This window comes from Corvus moneduloides, chromosome Z, assembly GCF_009650955.1.
Source record: "Corvus moneduloides isolate bCorMon1 chromosome Z, bCorMon1.pri, whole genome shotgun sequence".
NCBI classification, from domain to species: Eukaryota; Metazoa; Chordata; class Aves; order Passeriformes; family Corvidae; genus Corvus; species Corvus moneduloides.
Window position 1 is genome coordinate 4,692,862 of NC_045511.1, and position 23,767 is coordinate 4,716,628.

The 23,767-nt window shown below is 40.1% G+C and overlaps 3 protein-coding genes across 13 annotated transcripts in view; 1 reads left to right on the plus strand and 2 right to left on the minus strand.

The window, feature by feature from the left end:
• The window catches only part of IPO11 (importin 11), an 82,215-nt gene extending 68,803 nt beyond the window's left edge, over positions 1-13,412 (minus strand). The window contains exons 1-7 of one of the 7 annotated variants that reach the window (XM_032097291.1): positions 13,311-13,412; positions 12,764-12,831; positions 8,465-8,562; positions 8,230-8,368; positions 5,504-5,588; positions 5,073-5,216; positions 1,626-1,726 (exon numbers count right to left, since the gene is read on the minus strand). In XM_032097291.1, the coding sequence (XP_031953182.1) occupies positions 1,626-1,726; positions 5,073-5,210 (239 nt within the window). In that variant the 5' untranslated portion in view covers positions 5,211-5,216; positions 5,504-5,588; positions 8,230-8,368; ... (1 more) ...; positions 12,764-12,831; positions 13,311-13,412. Of the gene's footprint in view, positions 1-1,625; positions 1,727-5,072; positions 5,217-5,503; positions 5,589-8,229; positions 8,369-8,464; positions 8,563-12,763; positions 12,832-13,249; positions 13,272-13,310 lie in introns of those variants that run through there. The other 6 variants (XM_032097295.1, XM_032097294.1, XM_032097292.1 and 3 more) reach the window with 6 other exon arrangements.
• An 874-nt stretch (positions 13,413-14,286) lies between these two features.
• On the plus strand, positions 14,287-21,583 carry DIMT1 (DIMT1 rRNA methyltransferase and ribosome maturation factor). Of its 2 annotated transcripts, XM_032097302.1 has the most exons (12): positions 14,287-14,484; positions 14,612-14,685; positions 15,103-15,189; positions 15,572-15,633; positions 15,744-15,837; positions 15,938-15,987; positions 16,808-16,931; positions 17,048-17,140; positions 17,883-17,947; positions 18,243-18,306; positions 18,804-18,910; positions 19,616-21,583. In XM_032097302.1, the coding sequence occupies exons 1-12, from the start codon at positions 14,430-14,432 to the stop codon at positions 19,656-19,658; spliced, it is 918 nt and encodes a 305-aa protein (XP_031953193.1). In that variant the 5' UTR covers positions 14,287-14,429; the 3' UTR covers positions 19,659-21,583. The 2 variants fall into 2 exon arrangements, with proteins under 2 accessions (XP_031953193.1, XP_031953194.1); XM_032097303.1 differs by lacking the exons at positions 14,287-14,484; positions 14,612-14,685; positions 15,572-15,633 and having other exon boundaries at positions 15,102-15,189.
• The window catches only part of KIF2A (kinesin family member 2A), a 56,585-nt gene continuing 54,354 nt past the window's right edge, over positions 21,537-23,767 (minus strand). For all 4 annotated transcript variants that reach the window (XM_032097299.1, XM_032097297.1, XM_032097301.1 and 1 more), the window contains one exon: positions 21,537-23,302. In XM_032097299.1, coding sequence (XP_031953190.1) covers positions 23,217-23,302 — 86 coding nt within the window. In that variant the 3' untranslated portion in view covers positions 21,537-23,216. The remainder of the gene's footprint in view (positions 23,303-23,767) is intronic.

Genomic DNA, 23,767 nt, shown 5'->3' on the forward strand with positions numbered 1-23,767 from the left:
ATATACTAATTTACACATACAAATCCTGTAGTGCTCTATGCAATAGTGAAGGAGTACTATTTAAATATGCTGTAATTACAGAATTTTGTAATTTTTCCATCTTTTGGTAGATCTTTGGAAAAGCTTACAATGTAAGGCAAAATACATTGAACTATCTCAAACAATGAAAATCATACTTTGTACCATACCACTAACTTAGATTTGTGATTGTCTTGGGGTGATTTTATGATGTGTATCCCATATCGCTGCCTATGCCCAGAAATTAATTCCTGTGCCTTTCTATGCCTCTAAACTGAGCCTGAGAGGGGGAAGGAAAACTGAGCAAAACTTTCTCAAAGCAGTTTGCAGCTTGTTCAAGGTCACACACAGATAGCAAATTTTTTTCCCAGCTGTGGAAGGGGGAAGGGGAGGGAGGAAGCAACCGGCTGGCTGCTCCCAGGACAGTTTTTGGCCAGTGGTTCAGCTGCTTTTTCTCCAGAGAGAGACTGAGAGTTGAATTTTTCCTTCTCTGGAATTTCGGATTTTTCCCCTTTTCTACTGGACTGCTTGATTGCTTCAACATCAGAGCACATCGGGAGGACTTTCCACCAGGCACAGAGGGCCTGGCCCTGGGCCAAGCCCCAGCTCCGAGGAGACCAAAGGGAGGACTCTAACACTTTCCCAGGTTTTTCCTCCACAGCAAGAGATCTCATTATTTAGCATTATTTTCCTTTTCCCGTGTGTTTGTTAAATAAATAGTTTTATCTCCTTCACTTTCCTTCGAGGAAAATTTTTTTTTCCCAAAGCTGGTGGGGGAGGGGTGGTTGTGCCTTCCCTCAGAGGATATATTTCTAAATTTGGCCAAACCAGAACAGTGATCCAGAAAAACTGTACCTAGAATTCCATCTAATGCCCACAATCTGACAGTGGCAGTCCCACCTATCTCACTAGCATTTAAGAAAGCCTGAACACTTCCAGAGACACTGAACACTTGCAAGCTTTTATGAGTTCTGGAATTGAAACTCTTCGTGAAAGCACACCTGTTTTTAAAAGGAAACAAAAAAGTCCTTCACACAAAAGATTGAGATGTAACTCTAGGTGTTACATATTAAAATTGCACTTTTTGTAATTTTTAAGTAATTACATGGTGCTCATGAAAACTGCTTATATCTCTCATCTTCTTTGGAGAGCTTTTTCTCCTGCATTATCAGAACAACAAAAAAATGAAGACCAGAACTTGTTAGTACGGTAACTACTGCCTCTTTCCCAAGTACACATTCAAAACAAATCAGCTTAAACAAAATGGAATATCTCACTCACTCTCTACGAGATTGACTATCTTTAACATCTGTCACTGTCAGTAAATCCAGGTGTTAATGTTGGAACACTTATTGCATCACTTCAAAATCTTTTACCTAGGAAACAGCCTTCTAACTCTGTTTTCAAAAGTAAATCATGAACAGAGTCATAAGAAGCAATATAAAGACAAAATGTTTTATCAGTGAGTCCTGAAGTTGAAGGATGCTGTCACTTTCACCATAAATTCTAAAGTAACTTCTGTGAACTAAGGATCTGCTGTTTTTCCAGTCCGGCAGCCATAACAAAGCCAACTTTAAGACAGTTAAGCGGAAGAACCCAAAACTTACTGTGGTGCGACCCGTCTCCAGTAGCGATCAATTCCATTTTTAAAGTACAGCACAGCTAACCACCTTACATTCACATCCAGGCTATGATTTGTAAAAATATTCTGTTTACAAAATAAAAAAAAAAGAGAGGAAAGAAAAGATTAAGTCAAAAACTGCTTAAGACACCACAAGCAAGACAGAAATTGTATCAACACATGACCTGGTATATGTAGAAATACACACACCTCTGTGCTATGAGTGTACATAAAATGTCTTAATCATCATTTGACAGACAAATGAAACACTGTGTTAAACATATACTTTTAGAGATTAAAAAAAGGTTTATCACTAGCACAAATTTTGATTTATTAAAAAAAAATCCAACTTATATGGCAAATGTATTGCTAATCTTGTCTGGCAGAGAAGGAAATATAAGGGTAATAATTACTAGAACCAGACAGTTATTACACTCTTTAATGACATAGGTCTCAGAAGTCTGTGGCACTGCAGAATACAGGAAAATTCCTTATTCTAGTCAGAATCCAGTCTTCAGGTTATTTCTTCATTACCTTGTCATATGCCAAGAACCATCCTGTCTACCAATACTGTGTAAAACAGTGACCTGGTAGGACTGCAATTCCCAAATTTGACTATGCTTATTCTAGGAAATCAGTTTCTACCAATAAAAAGCTATGTATCTATAGATACATACATACATATGCTTTTATGTATCTGTATATACAGACAAACATAGAGGAGTTACTTTGTACAGTAATGTCATAAAATTAACCAACCAAGAAAAGCTAAATTAAAGGTAGGTTGTTGAATCTCAACATGGGTACTACCCTGAACAGCAGCTTTCCTGTTTTCTACTGCATCAGATGGATCCTTCTCAAGAGGGTGAGACATTATTACTCCCTCCTTTAGGGAGCAAGTATGTGTGAGCTCAGTGTTCTTACTATACAGTACACTGCAGAAAGAGTACACAACTTGTACTCATCGCTTTTAGAAGTCCAGTATGAAGGGACGTGAAAAATGCAGGGATTCTGGTCAAAAGCATCTGTTACCTTTGGGCGCCATGCCTGTAGACTTATAAACAAACCTTTCAAATAACACAGCACTGTAGAAACCTGGGATCTTATTTTCACTATGAATTTGAAATGTAACTTTCTCTCAAAATCTATTTCTATTAATAGTAACAGCTTTCTAGAGGTAACGGCCAACCTGAAAAAAACCCTAACACACTCCAACCACTAGAAAGCAAACAGACTTACATGCCAACAATGATATCGACTTCCAAAACTAGCAAACTGTAGAAAAATATCAGAAAGATGGTAGCCCACCAACAAATACAACGCAACATGAAAATGATCCCTATGTAATATGCCCTTCTTCCCCAAAGCTTATTCAGGAAGACAGACTGAATCTCTAGAAGACTTGACCTTTCCCCAATGCAACTTAAGCATATCAAAATACAAAGAGCTAACTTCTAACATCACTTCCGCATGATAAAAAAACATTTCAAAATAAATGAAACATAGAAAACCCAAACTACTCATACTGAAACTTCCATTGATCTTACAAACAACTATTCCTCTCCTTGCTAAAACATTTATTAGAAGAAAAGCTGCCGCAGATAAAAAACCCCTTAAAACTAGACAGGGCCTAGATAAAAAATGCGAAAAAGAAGACCAAAGTATCTACATAAAAACAAGCAGAACTTATTTGCATATTCAGCATCTTCACATGAACTTCCTAAAATTTGAAGTATTTAATATAACACAGTAATGCTGTCACAGAAATAACAGGAATTAAGCCAATGTACGAACTGATACAACTTGTACAGAGGTTTTTTTCAAAACCACCCAATTTATCTCTGAATCGAAAGAGAGAAACATAATACCTTCAAAAGAGAAACATAGAAAGTAATGATAGCAATTCCACTAGGTACTAAAAATGGTAGGATCAAAGATGCATGTCTCACGTTTCCTTATAATTTTCTCTACTCTGAGTGTCCCAGAAGCAAGTGTATATCACAGTAAGTAATTATATTACTTGCCACATCCCACAGATATCAGCTGCCTTACCCACTCGCCATTTACAATTACCTGTTTCCCTGCACCCTTCTCTTCTCCACCAAGAAGGTGCCAACTATTTTCTCTCCCAGACAGCCCACCTGTCATGATCATGTTAAACAAAGAAGGAGACACTTTACTTCTTTTTCGTTTGGAAGACTATGTTGATATTTCACATTTAAAGAAAGGCTGACATGGCCCCAACAAATCCACTTAACCACATAAAAGGAATTATCAGCATCTGATCCTCTTTGATAAGCATTTAAACCTCTGCATTTTTAGCCCTCATATTTAAAATTCACTCATATAAATTCCAGTTACACGTGCGAGTGCTCAACTTGTCTACACCTTAAGGTGTCAGCTCTCACAGCAAATATTCAGAGAAAAAGAAATGTCACCAGTGGCAATTTCTGCTGTTTTCTATCAAGATCATTTACCACCACAGCAACACTATGGCAAAGGCAGTGGGTAAAAGGCAATTTGACAGCTCAAAAGTTTTATCTTCTTCTTCTAGGAAACTCCTTTCCCTACATCATCTGGCTTGCCTTCAACTTCCCAAACAAATGAAAGAGAGGATCTACAGAGAACAGAACATGTCACTCTACGAATCATTCAATCTATGCACTGAGGGCAGACATTTCTAGAAAAAGCATTTTATTTGTGTTTTTAAGACTATTATAAACATATGCACAGATATTGAGAATAACAATACTGTCAGCTTTAAGTGTCTTTACCGAAACAGTGGTTTCCTTTTTGACTGTGTTGTCATCACTCTGACCATATCAATGCATCCATTTCACCAACAGTTAAAATACTTTTGGAAGTACTCACCTTCCCCATTCCAGGATCTTACTACCACAGCCATGTCAGCTAATTTGCCTGAGAGTTTCTCTCCAGTAACAAAAAGGAAAGCAACCCCAGAGAGGTATAAAACAGCACAATGGAAAGCATGAGGGAACTTCTATTAAAATGTTCGTAAAGCATAACCTCCACAAAAAAGAAAAGGTGATTGCTGCCTTGGTATATAGAAGGGTCCCTGCCTCCTGAGGCAGTAAAGGCAATTCCTTTTACAAGGGCCATCTTGGCCTTCTACCATATACAACTCACAACAGGCCAATAAAAGATTTAGCACCACTGCCCACTCATACTGCTAGAGGTTGGATTTCCACCTTCTGAATGGCTGGGAAAAGAGCTTGCTTTGAGACATAGTGATGACAATGCCTACCACTGTCATATCCTACCTATCATATCCTTCAGCATAAGGATGCTAGTGGCTGGACCATGAAAACTCAGGGCTTCCCTCAACCAGAGGTCACGGTTCAACTGTGTTCTAGAGAGCAGTACTTGAAATTATTCAAAGTTTACTTAGAAGCACATTTCCACTGTATCTTACCAACAAGACTGAATAAAAACCTGGCTGTGTCTCCCACTGCTTCAGTTGTTCCTCAGCCGGCTTCAACACTGCAGTATCTTGGCTAGTAGCTTGAGTCAGGACTTGCAAAACAACAGTGCTAGCACTGTTGAGATCCATGAAAATCTGAAAACATTTAAAAAGGAGAAAAAACACTTAAGGAGAAAAAACCAGCGAATATAGACAGGTATTTTCCATTCATATTATCTGAACACCCTACACTCATTTTTCATTAGACTACACACTGTAAAGATAGCATGACACCCACTCACAGGCAGTGCTGAGATACAGGGATAGAACTATTTGCTTTCAGAAATCTCTCAGCAAAAGGAGCAAGCATTAAATCTATCATTACAAGCATATTTACTAGATTTGAGGAACTGCAGGAAGTATTTTGATTGTAAAACAGTTACCTCTCTTGTGAAGCACAGCAACTAAGAGCAAAACTGCAACTAGAGATGATTATTCAGCTGTAAGCAGAGTAAACCATGGGGTTGTCTGAAAGGCAAAGATGCAGATTATTAACAGTTTTGCATTTTATTTTTCCCTCAAGAGAGAAAATTACACATTTAGATAATTAAATTCTGTAATTCAAATTCATTGAAACAACTTGTATCAATTAAAAAAGAAAGAATTAAGTCTCACAATTAATCCTATATGAAACAGAATTTTTCTCAACATATTTGGTTTCCTTCTTATTTAGCACACAAATACTAACCACTGAACTATGAATGTGTACTGCCAAATTTCCAATGTATATACATCCTTATACACTCTTGTACTCTATGAAGACAAAACAAAACACTGCTCTCCAGATGACAGAGATTACATTTATAATGACCACAGAAACAACGGCACAAGAAGAAAAAGACACATATATAAAAGAAACTATGAAGTCTATCTTCTGCTTATAAAAAAGACTGTTTAAAGCCTATGCTAACTTTTAACAACACATACACAGTTAAATATTCATATACTTAAGTTTTCTAAATAAACAACAAAGAACAGCTTCTCTTCAAAGAGAAAAGAGGAGGAGGTTCAGGTGGCGCATCAAGAATTTCTTCACGGAAAGGATTGTTAAGCGTTGGAATGAGCTGCCCAGGGAAGTCGTGGAGTTGTCATCCCTGGAAATGACTGGATGTTGAACTGAGTGCTGTGGTGTAGATGACAAGATGGTGATTGGTCAAAGGCTGAACTCCATCTTGGAGGTCTTTTCCAACCTAAATGACTCTACGACTTACTTTTATTTAATGGGGAAAAAAAGGTTTATTTCTCTCTCCTCAGGAAGAAGATCAAGATTAAAATTTTTACAGTAATGGTAAGGAAGTGGGAGAAACGAGATTTATTCTGATATAGGTTTAAAATTTTGATTTTTTAAAGAAATCACCTTAACAACAAAACTAACCAAAATATTGAAGACCTTTAATACCGGTAATAGCAATGCACAATTCAAAAAAATTAAACACCCCTAAAAAAAAATTCTTCATCTCCAAATCTCCGATCATCCTCAACAAAAGCTGACTAAAATTTGAAGGTCCTCAGGTTAAAGAAAGGCTATTTACAAACCCATGAAACACAAAATCACCTCTCTCTTTACAGGAAAATTGAACAGGTGACTCCATCTCTGCTTTACACTTCCCATGTGAAGAATCTTTTAATCTTTCTGCTTTAACCACTTGTGCAGAGGTTTTGGTAGCAGAAGCAGGGGGGAGCGGTGCTACAGGGATGTCTTCTGTGAACAGCTGCAAGAAGCCTTCCCCATGTCTGACAGAGGCAGTGCCAGATGGCTCCAAGACACACCTGCCACTGGCCAAGGCTGAACCCATCAGCAATAGTGGTAGCACCTCTGGGATAACGTGCTTAAGAAGGGGGAGGAAAAACCCGAAGGCTTTTGCTTCTACTGAGAACTTATATACTTCATCTAGAACAGTCCCCATTAGAAAACATTTAAGTTAGTAGAATGCAAGCACAAAAAATAGGTGACTTTTTTTTGCAGTTTCTTATTTCAAAATGATTAGCCAGCAGTTCTAAAGACAACAACAAACAACAACAAAAATCAAAGTATATATTCTCTTTCTTTTAGTTAATGTTTCTCATTCTTGAAAAGGTTTGTATTTGCATGTAAAAACTGGAGCAGCTACTGTTGCTCCAAAAAAACCTCAAGAAAAATCAAACTAAGCTTAGTGGGTCAGAACAAAAATTAGTTTAACCCAATGTTCTTTCTCTGTCAAAACCACAGCAGATACCCAGGTCAGGACATTTCCAAGCAATTCTAGCCCATCATCCAGACAACTCTGGTTCGAGGATTTTCTATTAAGAGGCAGGGAATTTGACAGCCGTCAAGATTTAGTCTTCGATGAATTTGCACAGTTGCTTTTTAATCCCATGCAAACAACAGTCCTCACACAATATTGGATGAGGCTGTCACAAGCCAAATAGCAAAACTGAACTAAAAACTAATAACCTCCCTCAATATGAGTCAACTTTTAGATAAAGTTTATAAATACTGTAAAATACTTAAGTAAGTGGTATATTCTGTATGATTTGGATAGCAAAAAATTAACTGGAAAACAGCTAATAAATGTGTAGCAAATACAAATGGCAGAGATGCAAAAAAGGTAACAATGCTTCATTATGACTGGGATTTTGCAAAGTCAATTGCACATCTATCATTAGAACAGAAAGCTGTCTATTGCTTCTACTTTCAAAAAATTCCTCTGAACAGTTTGTTTTATTATAGAAAGTCGCTAGTCTTACTTGTACAATTAATTTCTATTTTTAAAAAAACAGAAAAAAAATAAAAATAAAAAAATTTCAAAAACCTATTTTGAATCAATCCCTACTGCACAAAACTCAAATTTGCAATTCAACATAGCTACAAATAAGTTAAGCTAAAACAAAGAGCTATGGTCACCAAAATAAATAATGTAACCCTCTGCTTCTCCCTGTACCCCTTAAATACCTGAAGATGGAAGGACTGGGAAAAACGCAGGTTTTGGTTGGATCAAGATTTCCAATCATTTTCACACCACATTGCTAGACAGGTAAACATGCTAGGCATAAAAAAGCAGACAGAACAGCAAGCAGCTTTTATATCATGCTCTTGTCAAAATGTGATGTAAACTGAGAACAAATTTACACATTGTGACTGAGCCATAATTGCCCACCAAAGGGCAAAAGGCAGGGACGGGATACTGGAGGCACACACAACAAAAAAACCCAAACAAGCCAAGAAGTCAAGCCATCTGAGCACACTGTTCCACGGACACCAGAGGACACTATGGGAGCAAGGAGGAATACGTGACTTTCAACTATGTCAAGCCATCACAGACTCAGGTCCTAGCACGTAATCTCAACTCTGACAAAGTCCTTACCTTCCCTTCTCATGATTTCTATGGGGAACTTACTCTCTGCATGCTCCCTCTAAAGACGATTGACTCAAGGAGGGCACTAGCTCCTATCTCAGCAGGACCTGCTCAAAATACAGTTTTAATTACTGTCATGTACAGATGCATGGGTGAAATTTATTCCTGCAGACAGACATAGCTGTACTTCAGGAGTTTAAAGCCAGATCTATCTCTCCAATCTTAGCTTGTTGTGATCCCCTCACACTGCCCTCATTTTTTTCTTTTTTAACCGATGAACCAGGGCTCTTCAGACCTAATTTACGCAGAAGATATACAGATGCTCTTAGACTCCACAGAACTGCAACGGCTATGAATATGGGCTCTAATATATGGGATAGAGACAATCTTCACCTCTTATATATCTGACTTCGCTGTTGCACAGGAAAGGCAAAGGGACATAGGTTACCCCATAGATTGGTTAAATGACAGGCACAAGGACTTTCTCCATAGCTTATGGGGACTTCTACAGCTTTACTCACTACTGAGCTATTTTTTCAAGACTGTCCTAGAGGTGAAACTGAGGATGTGAGTATTAATTTAATTTAATTAATTAAGCTGTTGTCTTTTGGGTACTTTCAGAGACATGATGCATGTATAGAATTTTTGGCAGTCTGTCAACCTTATAAACAACACACTCTAGAAGGAAGACAAGGTCTGCATTCGTGTCACAACAGCCAGAATTTCCACGTTTGATTACTGAGTAAAGGTATCAATTCCCTTTTTTACTTACTAATGTCAGACTGCGTCTTCACAACAAACACTGAACAATATCAGGAATGTTGGCTGCTTTCTCCTGCTTTTATGTGGTCCACATCCATTGCTACGATAACCAAACTGCACACATACATTTTGGAAGGAAGGAAATCCCTTTCACCAGAAAGTGTTCAATGCTGTCAGCTGCAAACCCTGGCATGACTATATTGTCATGCCAGAATTCCGGCTTGCAAAAGGATAAAGAGAATATCCACACAGAACAAGAAAAAGCTGCTCTCCAAGATCCCACTGGATACAACAGTACTGAACTAGACAATGGCATACTCTCAAGTCTCAGCTGGCAGGAAAAAAAACCAAACACAGTTGCACCTACAATATAAACACATCAAATGCCACCCCTTAGCACAATGAGTTAGTGGCTTCAGTGACCACAAATACCAATACCAGTTCCTCATCATTATCATCCAATGTTCTGCACTTCCATTCCCACTTTCAAACTCCTTTATCTCCTTTAAGTGGCAAAAACCCAAGTCTCATTTCTGTTCTATTCTTTACTCTTTAATTCCCTTTCTAAGGAGGTATCTGCAAACATGTTTTACTTCCAAGAATATTTCAAGTGTCTTAAATGTTCTAGTTTTATACTAGCCATGTTTTAAATGTTCTAGTTTTATACTAGCCGTGCCAGTTTAATGTTTTTCCTGAACAGTCAATGCTTTTCATACAGACAAAGAAGTTTCTAGGTACTTTTCCCATCACACTAAAATATATCCTAATTTTAAAATCGCATCAGCTATTGATGCCTTTTCCCTGCTCCTACAACTAAGAGCCAGAGATGGCTAAGGGATAAAAGGGTTTTTACCTCAGTATTTAATAAGGATCCCAACAGTGCAACAGTTCATCAAGGTGGAATACGCCAAAATGCACACCCACGTATATTGTGTATACAATTTTATAGACCTTACAAATTAGCATATCTGACGAAGATACCCCAATGAGAGGGTTAAATGGATGGCGTGACATCTCCCTATTCTAAAGCATCTCCCCCCCAGATGGGCTTAATCCTAGTTTACAGAATATGTTCTAGAGACGGCCTTGGTTTCTCAAGATAGCGTAAGGCTTTCCAGCCTCCAACTACGAGGCCTTTAGGGTGTTTGGTCTTCTGGCCTAGCAAAATACCAGGACTATGCTAAGATATCAGGCTTAAAGAATTACAAATATGCATGTTAAGAATACTGAGGATACATAAAGGTATATAAAAATAAAAGGCAAAAAATCATCATGGCATCACTGTGAAAAGAAATTGGTGACTGCTAAACATCTGAAGGGGTACAAAACGAAGGATTTCACCACTAAACGTTTCCATACTTCACTTTTTCTGAGAGAACGCAGTATAACAACTCACTCCTATCCAGACAATTAATTCTGTGTATTTTTGTTCTCTTTTGTTAAGAATTCAATAAATTCTTTCCCACTGTAAGAAGACACAAGAATAAATTCAGTTAAGATTTTACGAAATCAGGAGACAAAGCAGTAAACGTATTACACAAAATACAGTGTGCTCTCCCTGATCATAGTGCAAACACATGCTGGGCTACTTCGAGAGCACAAATGGCTCTGTGGATGTCATTATCTTTCTTCACACAGTGTCTGAGACTGCTTCTAGAACACCATTTCCAGCATGGTTCTCACAGTTCTCCCTTTCCTCAGTTCAAGAAGGAAAAAACTGGAGAGACACCAGAGCTACTAGGACAGTCTGTGGTCTAAAGCAAATTAACTGTGAGGAGAGTTTGAGGACTTGCTTAAGACAGTGGAACCTGAGGACGACTTCGCAGACACTTAAAACTAACTCCCTGAACAGCACTTACAAAGAGGACTTCCTGCATCTTACCAGCAGATTATACAACTAATGAACAACACCCTGCTACACCCGGCAGCTTAGAAGGCTCAAGCAGAAACTTACGACTGTCTTTTACAGCACATTTGTTTCAAGGAAAACAGGAAAAACAAAGGTTCCATGCTGAAAAGCCACAAGAACTCCCGAAATGAGTAACACAAATGCTGGCATTCACAGTCACACAGATTTGATACGTTACCAAGTATACTGTCACCTTCAGGAAAAGTTGGTAGTTACACTGATGCCTCTCCAACCCTGTACAAGCTTTTCCATGAATCTCTTTTCTAGCATTCCAGTATCTGTATCAATCATGCCACATGCTAGTACTCCTTCTGAGGAGTGAACCCAAATGAACTAATAATATCCTGGTTATTGAAGGTACAACTTAAACTCACTAACAACTACAGCAATCGTCAAAACCATCACAATGACTAATGCTAAATGTCACAAAGATTTTTCAAAACCTACATATTAATTTTACTTCATGTAATTGAACCAGGCTATCTATAGTTTGCCCAATTTAAGCCACAGTAAAGAAGACAAATAAAAATGTCTGAGCAGGAAAGAGTCAGAGGTGGTTTTTTCCCATACTGTTAGTGACAGAAATCAAGGAGTATAATTTCCAAAATTTCATTTTTACAAAAATTTAACATTGAAACTAAAACCTAAAAAGCATGCAGAAGACATGAAGGATACAATGAACAATGAGGAACATGGTAACACAAGACAGCAGCAAGGACGGCTGACAACGTTAAGGAAAGTTGATCAGATTATGTTAAAAATTGTGAGGAGAAGAATGACCTTTCACATTAAACAAAAACCACCAAAGTGACCAAAAATTCCCAACAGAAAAAACAGGCAGTAAAGAAATGAGTGAGACAATTCCAAGGATTAACTCAGAAAATACTCTGTCACTTTCAGGGTTCAGTACTGATGACATAGGAAAAGCCAAATGGATACAGAGACAACGTACGGATATTTTTAAAGTTTAATAGTAAATTTCTAGGATGACCAATACTACAAGGTCGATCTCATTCCCTTGACTTCTTAATTTATCTAATTTAACAGATTTTCAAAAAGACCTGACAGACCACTTAAGAACAAATTAGTGCCCAACAGCTGAGACGGAAATGCAAGTTGCAGTCAGCCCTCACGCTCTGGAACAGGTTTAAACCTTTTCATTTTAACTACACTTAAACCCCCCTTCTGATGATACAGTTTCAAAATGTTATAGGTAAAGGATGGGTGACAAAAACCTTTATTTTATCATTTATAAGCATTACAGTAAATGGCCTTGATGAGGACAGTACAAAGAAACAATGAGAGAAGAAAAACAGAGAGCAGTGACAAACTTGGTGTTGCCATGAAGTCTCAAGAAGCCAAACTCCGTAAGTAACACACTATTTGCAAAATCTGAGGTGTATCTTATATATTATGAATATAATTTTAATTTGGCAGCATTTTGCTGATGTGTTCTGTGGGCTAATTTAAAACCCATGTTAAATACGTTACAGACATGACTTCATGTATGAGACATGGGAAGCAAGGCACATGGAAGCTTAAGTAGGAAGCAGCATCACTATTGCATTTAGGGCCTCGTTCTTTTATTTTACACACACTGCTGTCTTCTAAGGCAACAAACTGGAGAAAAAACTCACCACTGCTGCACTGAGCCTGCCTCTGATTAAGGGAAGACTGCTCTGCAGAAAAACTGCTGTTCTTCAGCCTGCAGGAAGAAAACAACCACCTATAATAAAGGCCAAAACACGCCCCTTCCCGCAAAACACAAGTTCTGTCAGGTTAATGCCTCATCTTCCTCCCATGCCTTCCCATGAATTCTATCCTGACTGTTTCAAGGAGAAAGCGGGAAACTCTTCCCAGGAATTAGGTAACAGTTATTTCCTTCCAGCTCCGAGCAGGCTCTTTGCCACTGCCGGTATAACAGGTAAGGAAGGCCGCGCTGCCTTAACCCCGGGGGCGGCGCCCCGGAGCCGGCACCGTGGCGGGCACTCCACGCCGGAGCCGCGCCGGCTCGGGCAGCGCAAACGGGGGCAACAGCCACCGGAGCAGCAGCCGAGGCGAGCGCGTAGGAACAGCGCCGCCCGCAGCGACACAACCCCGGGGCTCCGTGCCCCGAGCGCTACCTCGCTGGAAGCCGCAGCCGCCTTTCCCCCTCTCCCCGTCCCTTCCCGGCCTCCCACGAACCGGGACCAGCGAATACCGCGGCGGCACCACCGCCTCCCCGGCGCGCGGCCCTGACGTCACTGCCCCGCGACACCCGAACGGTGCCCGCGCCGCGCAGCCGGCAAAGGCGGGGCGGGGGCGGGGCCTTGGCGGGACGGGGCGGGGCGCCCGGCGCGCGCTGCTTGCTGACGTCATGGGGCGGCTGCGCGCGTGCGGGACGTTCTCGCGTGGGTTGGGTGTTCCCGCCGCGGGTTCTGCCGCGCTTCGCTGACGCGCTCTGTGGGGCTGCTGCGGCGCGGGGTGCGCCTCACGGCCCACATGCGCGGTATTGGTGTCAGTGCATAACGCCAAAAAAATATAAGAAACTCAATCAAAAAATACAAAAATAACGTAAAAAAGAAAGTATGTCTTACTGGCGTGCCAGCGGTTGGGAATGATTACACCGGCACTGCGGCTCTGGACCACGAGCGGACAGGCGCTTTGTGCAGAGTCGGGGGCTTAAAGCGCCCCGTTACCTTATCGGCAGAAACTGATGAGGGTCGCCCTGAAGAATCTCTTTTCCTTTTCATTTTCTTTCCTTTTTTCCCTCTTTTTTCTTTCTCTTTTTTTCTTTCTTTCTCTCTCTAACCCTTTCTTCTTCTCTTTTTTCCTTCCTTCGTCTCTCTTCCCCTCTTTCATTCATCTCTCGTTTTCTCCACCCTACCTCTTTTCCCAAGACCACTGACGTGTGCTTGTGGAGTAGGTCCGGGTACTAACACACCCATTTCTACGCCGTGTGTAATTGAAGGCTTTTGTGAACCTGCTGACTTTTGCCGTCCTTGTCGACCACTGGCACTTATGACTCACGGCTGCTCCCTTTCCCACGAAGGGTGGGACGGAGCCGCTGTTCCCGGGAGGACCGAGCACGCGGGCCGGGACGCGCCGTTCGTGCTGCGCCGCGGCGGTCCGCCGGCCCGCCAGGCGGCGCTCTCCCGCCCGCCGGCCGCACGCGGGGCCGCTCTCCAGCTGTGGTGCCGCGTAGCACGTGCGGCGCGGGACCGGGGCTAGCCGAGCGGGGCCGAACCCAGCCGAGCCGGACCGAGAGGGACCGGACCGGGCCGAGCCGAGCGGGCCTGAAGGGATCCAAGCGGAGCCGCCGCCATGCCCAAGGCGCGGGCCGGGAAGCGCCCGGAGCGCCGGGAGGGCCGCGCCGGCGGTAAGTGTGGACCGGGCCGGGCGGGCGGGCGGCAGGGTCCCGAGAGCCGAGCTCGCACCCGAGCGGGGGCCGGCGGGATGCTGGCGGATCGCGGCTGCCCACGGTAACACGCCGGTCTCTGCCCTAGGCATCCTCTTCAACACCGGGGCCGGGCAGCACATCCTGAAGAACCCGCTCGTCGTGAACAGCATCATCGATAAGGTGGGAGCGGCGGCGGGCCCGGGGAGCCGGGGCTGGCGCGAGGTGCCGGGAAAGCGCGGCCGGGGCGCGGCCCCGCCCTGGCTCCGGCCTTCCCCGGGCTGCGGGAGGACGCGCTGCGGAACCGCGGCTATTGCCATCGTGCTGCGTGTTTGTGTGTGTGATGGGCCTTCTGTTTGTTTCTCTCTAACGTGGCTGCTCGCTGGTTCTTTACGCGTGGCCAGCGATCCCGCATAAACCAGTGCCAGGACATTCTTGTTCTCCCCGTTTCCCAGTCGTTCCTTTCTAAACGACTCTCACGCCCCCTTGATAGCAAATTCCAGCTTTTTACTGTGTAAAAAGCGCTGACTTTCATTCTGCAGTTAACTGATTGCACGAAATCGGTGCTAGGGAAGTTCCCAAAATGCTGTTTGTCCTTAGGCTGCCCTGCGCCGCACAGATGTCATTCTGGAAGTGGGCCCGGGAACCGGGAATCTAACAGTAAAGATGCTGGAGAAAGTCAAAAAAGTAAGTGCAAATTCCCCCACATACACCATCTTCCCAAGCTCTGACCACGCTGTGGCTTAGACTATGGCAAACGGGAGGGTCTTCATAGGTGTGATGCACGTAAGTAGAATTACTCCATTGATATTTTTCTTAGCATTTGAATAATCCCAGTAAGTTTTTAGCTGATCACATAAATTTTGTGTGGTTTTATCAAAGTACATTGCTGTTATCCATTTGTGTGGTAAAGCTTGTGTATATTTTGAGAGAGAGGAAGGTGCATAGCCTAATAGGGATTTCTAAAGGATTCTTTAAACCCATAGCAATAGATACAGTGCTGGGGCTTTTATGATTAAATTCCAGTTAGGAGGAGTTGCATAGAGTTGCAAATATATACTTTTTTCAGGTTATTGCATGTGAAATTGACCCTAGACTTGTTGGTGAGCTTCAGAAGAGAGTCCAGGGCACGTAAGTATCAATTGTGGAAACAGGGAGCACTTAAAGCAGTGGTGCTACTTTAGCAAAAAATTTTTGAATGTCCTTATCTGAGGATAACCACAATGTATCTTTTTCCCCAGGTGTCTAGCAAACAAACTTGAAATTAAGGTTGGAGATATCTTGAAAACAGACTTACCATTCTTTGATGCATGTGTGGCTAACTTGCCTTACCAGGTATGGGCCAAACAACATACTGTACAACAACATAACAAATGTTCTTTTTAAATGCTAATTTCCCAGAAATTACACTAACATTATTAATTTTTTTGCTCAGATTTCTTCACCTTTTGTTTTCAAGTTATTGCTTCACAGACCTTTTTTCAGGTAAGTGGAAGAAGAGAGTTCTGTATTACCTGGTAGGAATGAAAATAGTTTTAAAAATATTTTCAAATCCAATATTTTTTTAGTTTCTAAAATAGCGGTTTGATGGATCAGAGCTGCACCAAAATTTTTCTCTATTACATATCCTGACCATGCTTGGAAATTAAGTTTATGGCGATGTATTGAGCATAAAGAGGATATTTAAACTTGGCAACAGTGAGTGCCCAGCAGATAAAAACAGGACTTATGCCTTTTCCGTACTACAACTAATTATTATTGCGGGGATAAGCAGGGAATCAAAGCATTTCAAATACCTTCCTACCTAGAAAAAAGTTAGGGTGGAAAGGGTAGAATCAATGCCAAGTTACTTTCTTGTTGTCTGGTCTAAAAATGTAACTGCCCTGTCTGTGTGTCAGACATCAGTATGTCAGCAGCTCTTGATTTCTCTAAGATGAATGTTGGTGACATTACTGGTAAATTTTTGGAAAGTTTGGATATGAACAACTCACCATAGAGTTATTCAAAATGGTTTGTTACAGTCAAGCAACTCCGAGACTACACTGTCTCTTTGATCCTGATCCATTTAGCAGTATGAATAATCAAATTATGTAACAGCTTTAAGGATACTTAGATGGCTTCCCCAAGTTTTGTGATGGGTTTTGGGTTTTTCTCAACACGCTCTAATCAAAGTGGAGTTTGTTTATTATAAACTTTTACTCTTCTAAGTGCTGGGACAAGTTGTGTGGTTTTCAAGTGTGTTAGTTGGCTTCTGATGTAAAAATTGATTACTTAGAATTGATTTTCTCATTCCTGTTACTCTCAGGTGTGCAATACTTATGTTTCAAAGGGAATTTGCACTTCGTTTGGTTGCAAAACCAGGAAGTAAACTGTACTGCAGACTCTCTATTAATACTCAGTTATTAGCTCGAGTGGACCATCTGATGAAGGTACGTCATTCTGCGTTTAGGTAACTCAGTTATCAAAGGCAGAAGAAGAGTGTTTCAAGGGATGTGAGGAACTTGCTGCTTATTCACACAGCTGCCTGACTCCTCTTGACTAACAGGTTGGAAAGAACAACTTCAGGCCTCCTCCCAAAGTGGAATCCAGTGTTGTCAGAATAGAGCCAAAGAATCCCCCACCACCTATCAACTTCCAGGTGAGCAGTGTATACCCAACATAACATGCTAGTGATAATACTTCGTTTCATTCTTCTTTCCACTTACTAATCAATTCCATGTGCTGATTCTAGTACAAACTACCAGCTATTCACTGGAGTTTCCAAAATACTTATTCCTCTGTTGATCAGGCTTATGTTAGGACATTAACAGAACATGCCACCGTCAACTTTGTGCAGCTTTGTGTACAGTATTTCTCATAAGACCAAGGTCAGTTGGAGAGCTGCTAGTAAGGTCTCTTTCATCATGGTTGATGAAAGAGATTTCGTCATTATGTCTCCCAGAGATGTTTCTGGCTGATGATTTTGCAGGTTTTGGTCAAAGGAATATCCATGAGATTTATCTTCCAATGAGTTTGTGTAATCTCAGAAGACAAATGTTACAGAAGAGCATTCTTAATTTTTAAAACACTTCAAGACCATTTCAGCCTTGCCCAAGGTTAGGCAGATTTTCTTCAAGTATCTGCCTTCTCTGCATGTAAGACCTGGCCTATAGCACCTAGACATAAAAAAGTACAATTCAAAGGGTTTTGGGGGCAAAGTATTTTCTCCTCCTTTTGTATTGCTTTGTCCAAGACAGGACTGGTTTTGTGTTGTTCAGAAAGACATTTTCATGAAGGATTTTCCTTTGTGTCCAGTATTGTTCTGAAGTTGTCAGTAGTGACTGTTCTTGTTTGTAGTAACTGTATGTTACTTTCTAAAATTCTGAAATTGTTGATTTCAGGAGTGGGATGGTCTGGTAAGGATAGCCTTTGTTAGGAAAAACAAGACACTCTCTGCAGCATTTAAGTAAGTATCTTCTATCAAAGGTAATATTTTTGAAGTTTGAAAGCCTATTCAGTAAACCATTTCTTTTGTGCAAATGCTTAGCAGTGTTACATGCATACCAGCACAGTCAGGGATAAACCATAATGGAAGATTTATACTGATGTCGCAGACTTTTTCTTTTGGAAGAAAACTAGGCAGCTGTTTAAAAAGAACAGCTCTGTGTAGTCGTTACAGTTTTTTGTAGTAGACTTTAACAACCAATCAAGTGAACAATAGTTACAGCTCAGTTTTCATGCTAAACATGTATTTCTTTCAGGTCAAGTGCTGTAGAGCAGTTGCTGGATCATAATTACCGAATTCATTGTTCCTTACATAATACAGTAAGTTTCTTCTACATCTATTACATTCTATTTCTGTGTAGTGTGGCCTACATACTGACTTCTATAAGAGTAAAAAATTAACATTGAAAAGCTTAATGTATTAAAGTTTTCCAAAAGGGTTTGAAGGTAGGAGGAACTTGCCTCTTCTCTTACAGAAAAATCTAAAAAGGCCATTAAATCATAGTGAAAAAGCTTAAAATTGAGTATGTTATTAAAATATTGTCCATATATATATGTCTCAAGGTCTTCTACTAATTTAATGAAACATTTTGTGTCTGCTTTGCACTACTGTTGCAATTCATATATATAGTCAATGAACTGAGATTAAAAAATTCATATACAGTAGAATAATACAGTAATCCATAATAGAAAAAGTATAATTTACTTTTTATCACTTGAAACAAGAACTATTCTAAGAGCAGGAAAGAAATTACTTAAATGAACCTTTCTCTGTGTTATGAGCATAAAATAATCTCTATCCCATTTTTCATTGACAGGAAATCCCTGAAAACTTCAAAATTGCCGAGAAAATACAGACAGTCCTAAAAGATACGGGTTACTCTGAAAAACGAGCCCGTTCAATGGATATAGATGATTTCATTCGGTATTTTTTTCTCTTATGCCTTCCTTTTTAAGCTTCTATCTGCATGTGTACCTACATAGCACAGATTAGTATTGGGTTGCACAGGAATAGTAGGGTTTCCCTCTCAGTACCAGACACTCCTTGCTTCCAATCCTGAACACGAGCAAACACTTAGTATTTTAAATGCTGCTAATAATATTGAGGAACAACTAGCTAAGAATCCCTGTTTCAGGTGTTCGTCTACTAGACCCTTTTCTGTCTCCTTTAAAAATGGCCATAGTGTAAATTGGTTATTAAAATTTCCCTGGAGTCTTAGACAGCCTCTGTCTTGAGGATTAGGTCATAGTTTATAGCATAATTTTAAACCTGAGCAATTAACTGCTACATTCCACTCTTCTGGTGGCATCATGAATCCTCTCTTAATTCGAGATAAAAGTTCCTAGGTGTTTCTCTTCGGGAGAACTAAGACAGGTACTGCTCTCTGAAGAAACACAGCGAACCTGGTAGGATCCAACATAAGTAACTGCACTGAAAATAAACCTGCATCTCTAAAATGGCAAATTTGATAATAACTTCTAGTTTCAGATTTGTAAAAATTCTTTCTTTGCAGTTGATCAGTGATGGCTGCTTTCATGCTATTTTCTTTGCCAGCCAGCACATGTTAGAAATGCCTCAAGCTGAAGTTTAAATTGCTAGAATTGTAATATACATATTTCACTCTTTCAGATTACTACATGGCTTCAATTCAGAAGGCATCCATTTTTCATAGATCCTGCTAGAAGAATGAAAGATGCTGTATTTTTTCACCAAAGTTTTACTCAAGCCAGAGTGAGAGCAGTGGGACAAGCTCTTCTCAAACAAGCAATGAACAGAATATAGCATATGTGCTTGGACTTGCAATAAAATGTTCGATGCAGTTTTATCACAGACAGTAGGCAAGAAGCTGCTGCTCAGTATTTTAAAAGTAGTAAATTCTTTCAGAGCTGAAGTGAGGTGCTGGACTACCTCACGACAGTGTTTTTCTAAGTATACCCCAAACATGGATTGATGATAATTGAAATCTGTGCTCTCTGATCACAGACTTCACCTCGGTATATTCACGCACAGTACTCGACAGTACAACCCATAAGGGGTCTGGACAGCAAAAAGAAAGGTGTAGTAATTCCTTTTTTATGGTATCAGTTGTTTGTGTGTTTGTTTTAACATGTATTTAAACACTTCCTTTTGATTTGAGATGCCTGTCTCCCATCCCTGTGGTAAATACCAGCACTCCAAGCCTGTTAGTAATCTGCTTCTCTTAGAGAATCCCAGTGAGTGTTTCTCAGAAAACAAAAGAATTTACCTTGTGGGCTTGATACCACTTAGAGAATTGCCTTTAACCTCTCCTCCACTGTAGGAACTGGAAAAAAAACACCAATGGGCCAGGGCTCAAACACAGACAGAAGGGTTGGGTTTTTTGTTAACTAAGTTCAAGTAGCTATTTTTTAAGGTAACTACTTCACCCTTAAGGCAGGCAGAAGTTTTAGCATGAATCATAGCTTTCAGTGACATTTACAGCAATGCATGCAAATTAGCAAAACCTCCTCTAAGAAAATCTTCATTTATCCGCATCATTGAATCAGTAAGTTTGGAAAAGATGTTTTAAGACTGAGTGCAGCTAGCAGCCCCACTGACGTCCTGTGTCAATTTTTTAAAAGTCATTGATTCAGAAGCATGTATAGAAATCCGCACTCAAATTTACAGGCATCCTGAAGCATTGACTTCATAAACTGAATTGCACATTTATTTCACAATTTAATAATTCAATAATTCTAATGCTGCTTCACTTCATGCAGAACCAAATGATGAGTCAGGTAAATAGCCACAAGGACTAATACAGAAGGAACAAGTGCTGAAGATACGTGTCACACTTCCTAAATGCTTTTGTTTTACAGGAGAGGAATTAAGGATAAGCTTGTTCCAATCCTGTTCAAATAATTTCAGTCCATTATGGCAATGGGCTGCAGGAATTCAAGTGCCACAACCAGTCCTATCAATTTTTCTTGATTCTCACTGCTTCAGTATCAGTGTAGCTCTGACTTGGAGCAGCCTCTGGCACAAAGATTGGCAGTAGACACAGTTTCAGCTTGCATGTGCTACTTGCCAGGACACATGTAATTTACAGGGCTTTGTAAAAAGGTGCTGAAAGATGACTCTCCTTTTTGGACTCACAATAAGCCACAGCCTGGTTGTGATGCTAGGCTTGCATGAGTGAATAGTATGGAAGCCACTGTTACTCCTGTAGGATGCCTCAGCTTTTTAGAAAATAAGAATTCTCCAGAGCAGCTTCAGAGAAAACCTCTGACATTATATGATAACTTGTACTAGCGCCTGATACCACAATCTGCTGCCTTCCATTCAATTGTTTTTTTCTTTTAGCTGTGATGGGTGATGATCTCGAAAAAATGTTCAGGAAGGAAGAGGTGTGATTTTTTTTTTTAACATCTGCTGCAAAACTAAAGTCAGGACGGTGGTCTGGGGAACTTCTTTCTACATAACAAACCTGCACAGAAGAGTTGGCTTCATTTTGAAGTTAGAGGCCTTTTCAAAAATATAATGCGCTTATAAATTGAAACCCTTCCCAAAGCATAACAAAAATTCTCAGATGTAATTCATTTAATAGCTTAATTTATTAAACACATTATGTAAAATCTACATTGTTTCAGTTTTCATGGTTACACACAGGAAGATTTTTTTTATTTTTAACCATGATGCGACAAGAGCTTCCCATAGCCTACCTTTCTATGGGAGATACAAACATTAAACACTACAAGAAGTTCTGGCTCATTTAACTCTCTTCATTGCCTTCCCTTTTTTTCTCCCCCCCAGGCCTGGCACAAACAAACAGGCTTGTATTCCAAAAGTAATTTTTAAACATTTCCAAGGGCAAGTCTGCTGATACAAACTCCTGGAAAGAGGGAGAACTCCTAGAGAGGTCTACTGTTCTTCATTTGACAAGAAGTTCTTACATGAAAGGTCAATCTTTTTTGGATACTGACTTGCAAAAATAACTTGAGTGCCACCACCTAAAAAGTGCTGATACACATGGCGCCATTTGTGAGAATTCAGGTACCTGTGGGATTTCTATTAGCGCTAGGTAGAGGTATTGTGCAAAATCGTCAAATGATGCAATTTCACCCCACTTTTCAGCTGCTGGCACTGTACAAAGGGAAAAATAGGTATTAGCTACTCCTTAAAGCAACAGAACTACTCAAACTACCTGCAAACTACGGTTAATGTACATGTAAGTTTGTCATGCATCAAAATCCAAGTTTTAAAACAGTATGTGAAAGGCCAGTATGGATGTATTTTATCCCCAAAGTTTGATAGTTAACTTATCCATACATAGCATTATCACACCATACCACATATCATATTATCTCCATTATCCTAAGATACAACTCTCCTCAGTACTTAAAACATTACCTTTTAATATACATCAACTAATTTATATTTTTGTCAGGTTTTGTTGATTTGTTGGTTTTTTTTGGTTTTTTCTTTTTTTGTTACAGATAAAATGTTAGAATTATATAACCATTCTTTATGGTATTGAAATAAATCAAGATTCCAGATTTTTACAAGGAAAATGGAATGTCCAGCTGTTCGTCCACTCTTAAAATGCAGTTCCTCTTAAAATGATATGGCACATCCTATGAAATGAAACTAGTCACCAAAAAATAAGTCTTGAAACACATCAAGAATGTACACACACTAAAGTAACTTATATCGACAAATAAGGAATGTATTTTTTTAAGGCTGTGCTTCAAAAAGAGGATGTTTAGGGTTAAATAGCCTTCATCAAGGCACAGAATGGGAAAAGTAAGCACAGCTGTCTGTGGAAGAGGAGTTACGTAAAACCACTAGTGAGGTGTGCATGCACGCCACAATTTTAAACTGCACAGCTGGTCTTTGTCATAAAACTGAACATGGTCAGAAGGAAGTGCTGTGACTTTTAAATGGCCACAGTTTTACTTTATTAAAAATATGGCAATTAATTCCAAACATTTCACTATTTGAATAAATGAAATATTTAAAACAAAGTGCTTCACAGATCTGAACCCTGCATGGTTGTGCTGTCTGGTCTAGAAGCATTTTGTAGACATCATAGGAGCATTTCACATAAAACTGAAAATGTCATTCAAGTGAATAAGAAACAGGACATTTCCACAAACATTTCTAACATTTTTACACTTTCAAGTAGTTGAGTTCTCTCGGCCACTAGGTTTTGTAACAAATGTGTGCTACAGCAGTACGGGTTCGTGGATTCCTTTAGCAGCAGAGGCCCTTTTCAAAGGGCACGTGGTCTTTTCGGGTTGATCTGTTTACTGGCCTGTTCCTCTTCTTGTAGAGCTGCCCGGAAAGATTTCACTTTGTCTTTAACAAAAAAAGAAAAGAAAGAGTACTTGTGTTTGTGCTCAACAGATCTTGATCCTGATCCTCCACATCCCAGCCCTAATGCACAACAAAGAACATTCCTCCACAAAAATAGCTGACACTACAAACTACAAGAGGATTGCAGTAAGCTTACATTCAAAACCATACAAACAAGTTGCTTAGCAACTTAGTCTCTTCTTGGATACTACCTGTGTCTCTAGTCAGGATAGGTTTGTAAATGGCACAACTGTATTCCCAGCATGTAAACTGTTCATACTTCCATTCTCCTCCTCTTTTAGAGAGTCTAGGGAGATACACACCACCTATTACCCTTTCCTTCCCAGCACCTTCCAAATCACTCTTAGGGCCATAAAAAATTGTATTTAGTGTATAATCTGCCATTTCTGTACATTCTAAGACCCAGAAGAGTAAATTCTAGTTCCTTCTGTTTTCTTATGAATGTGA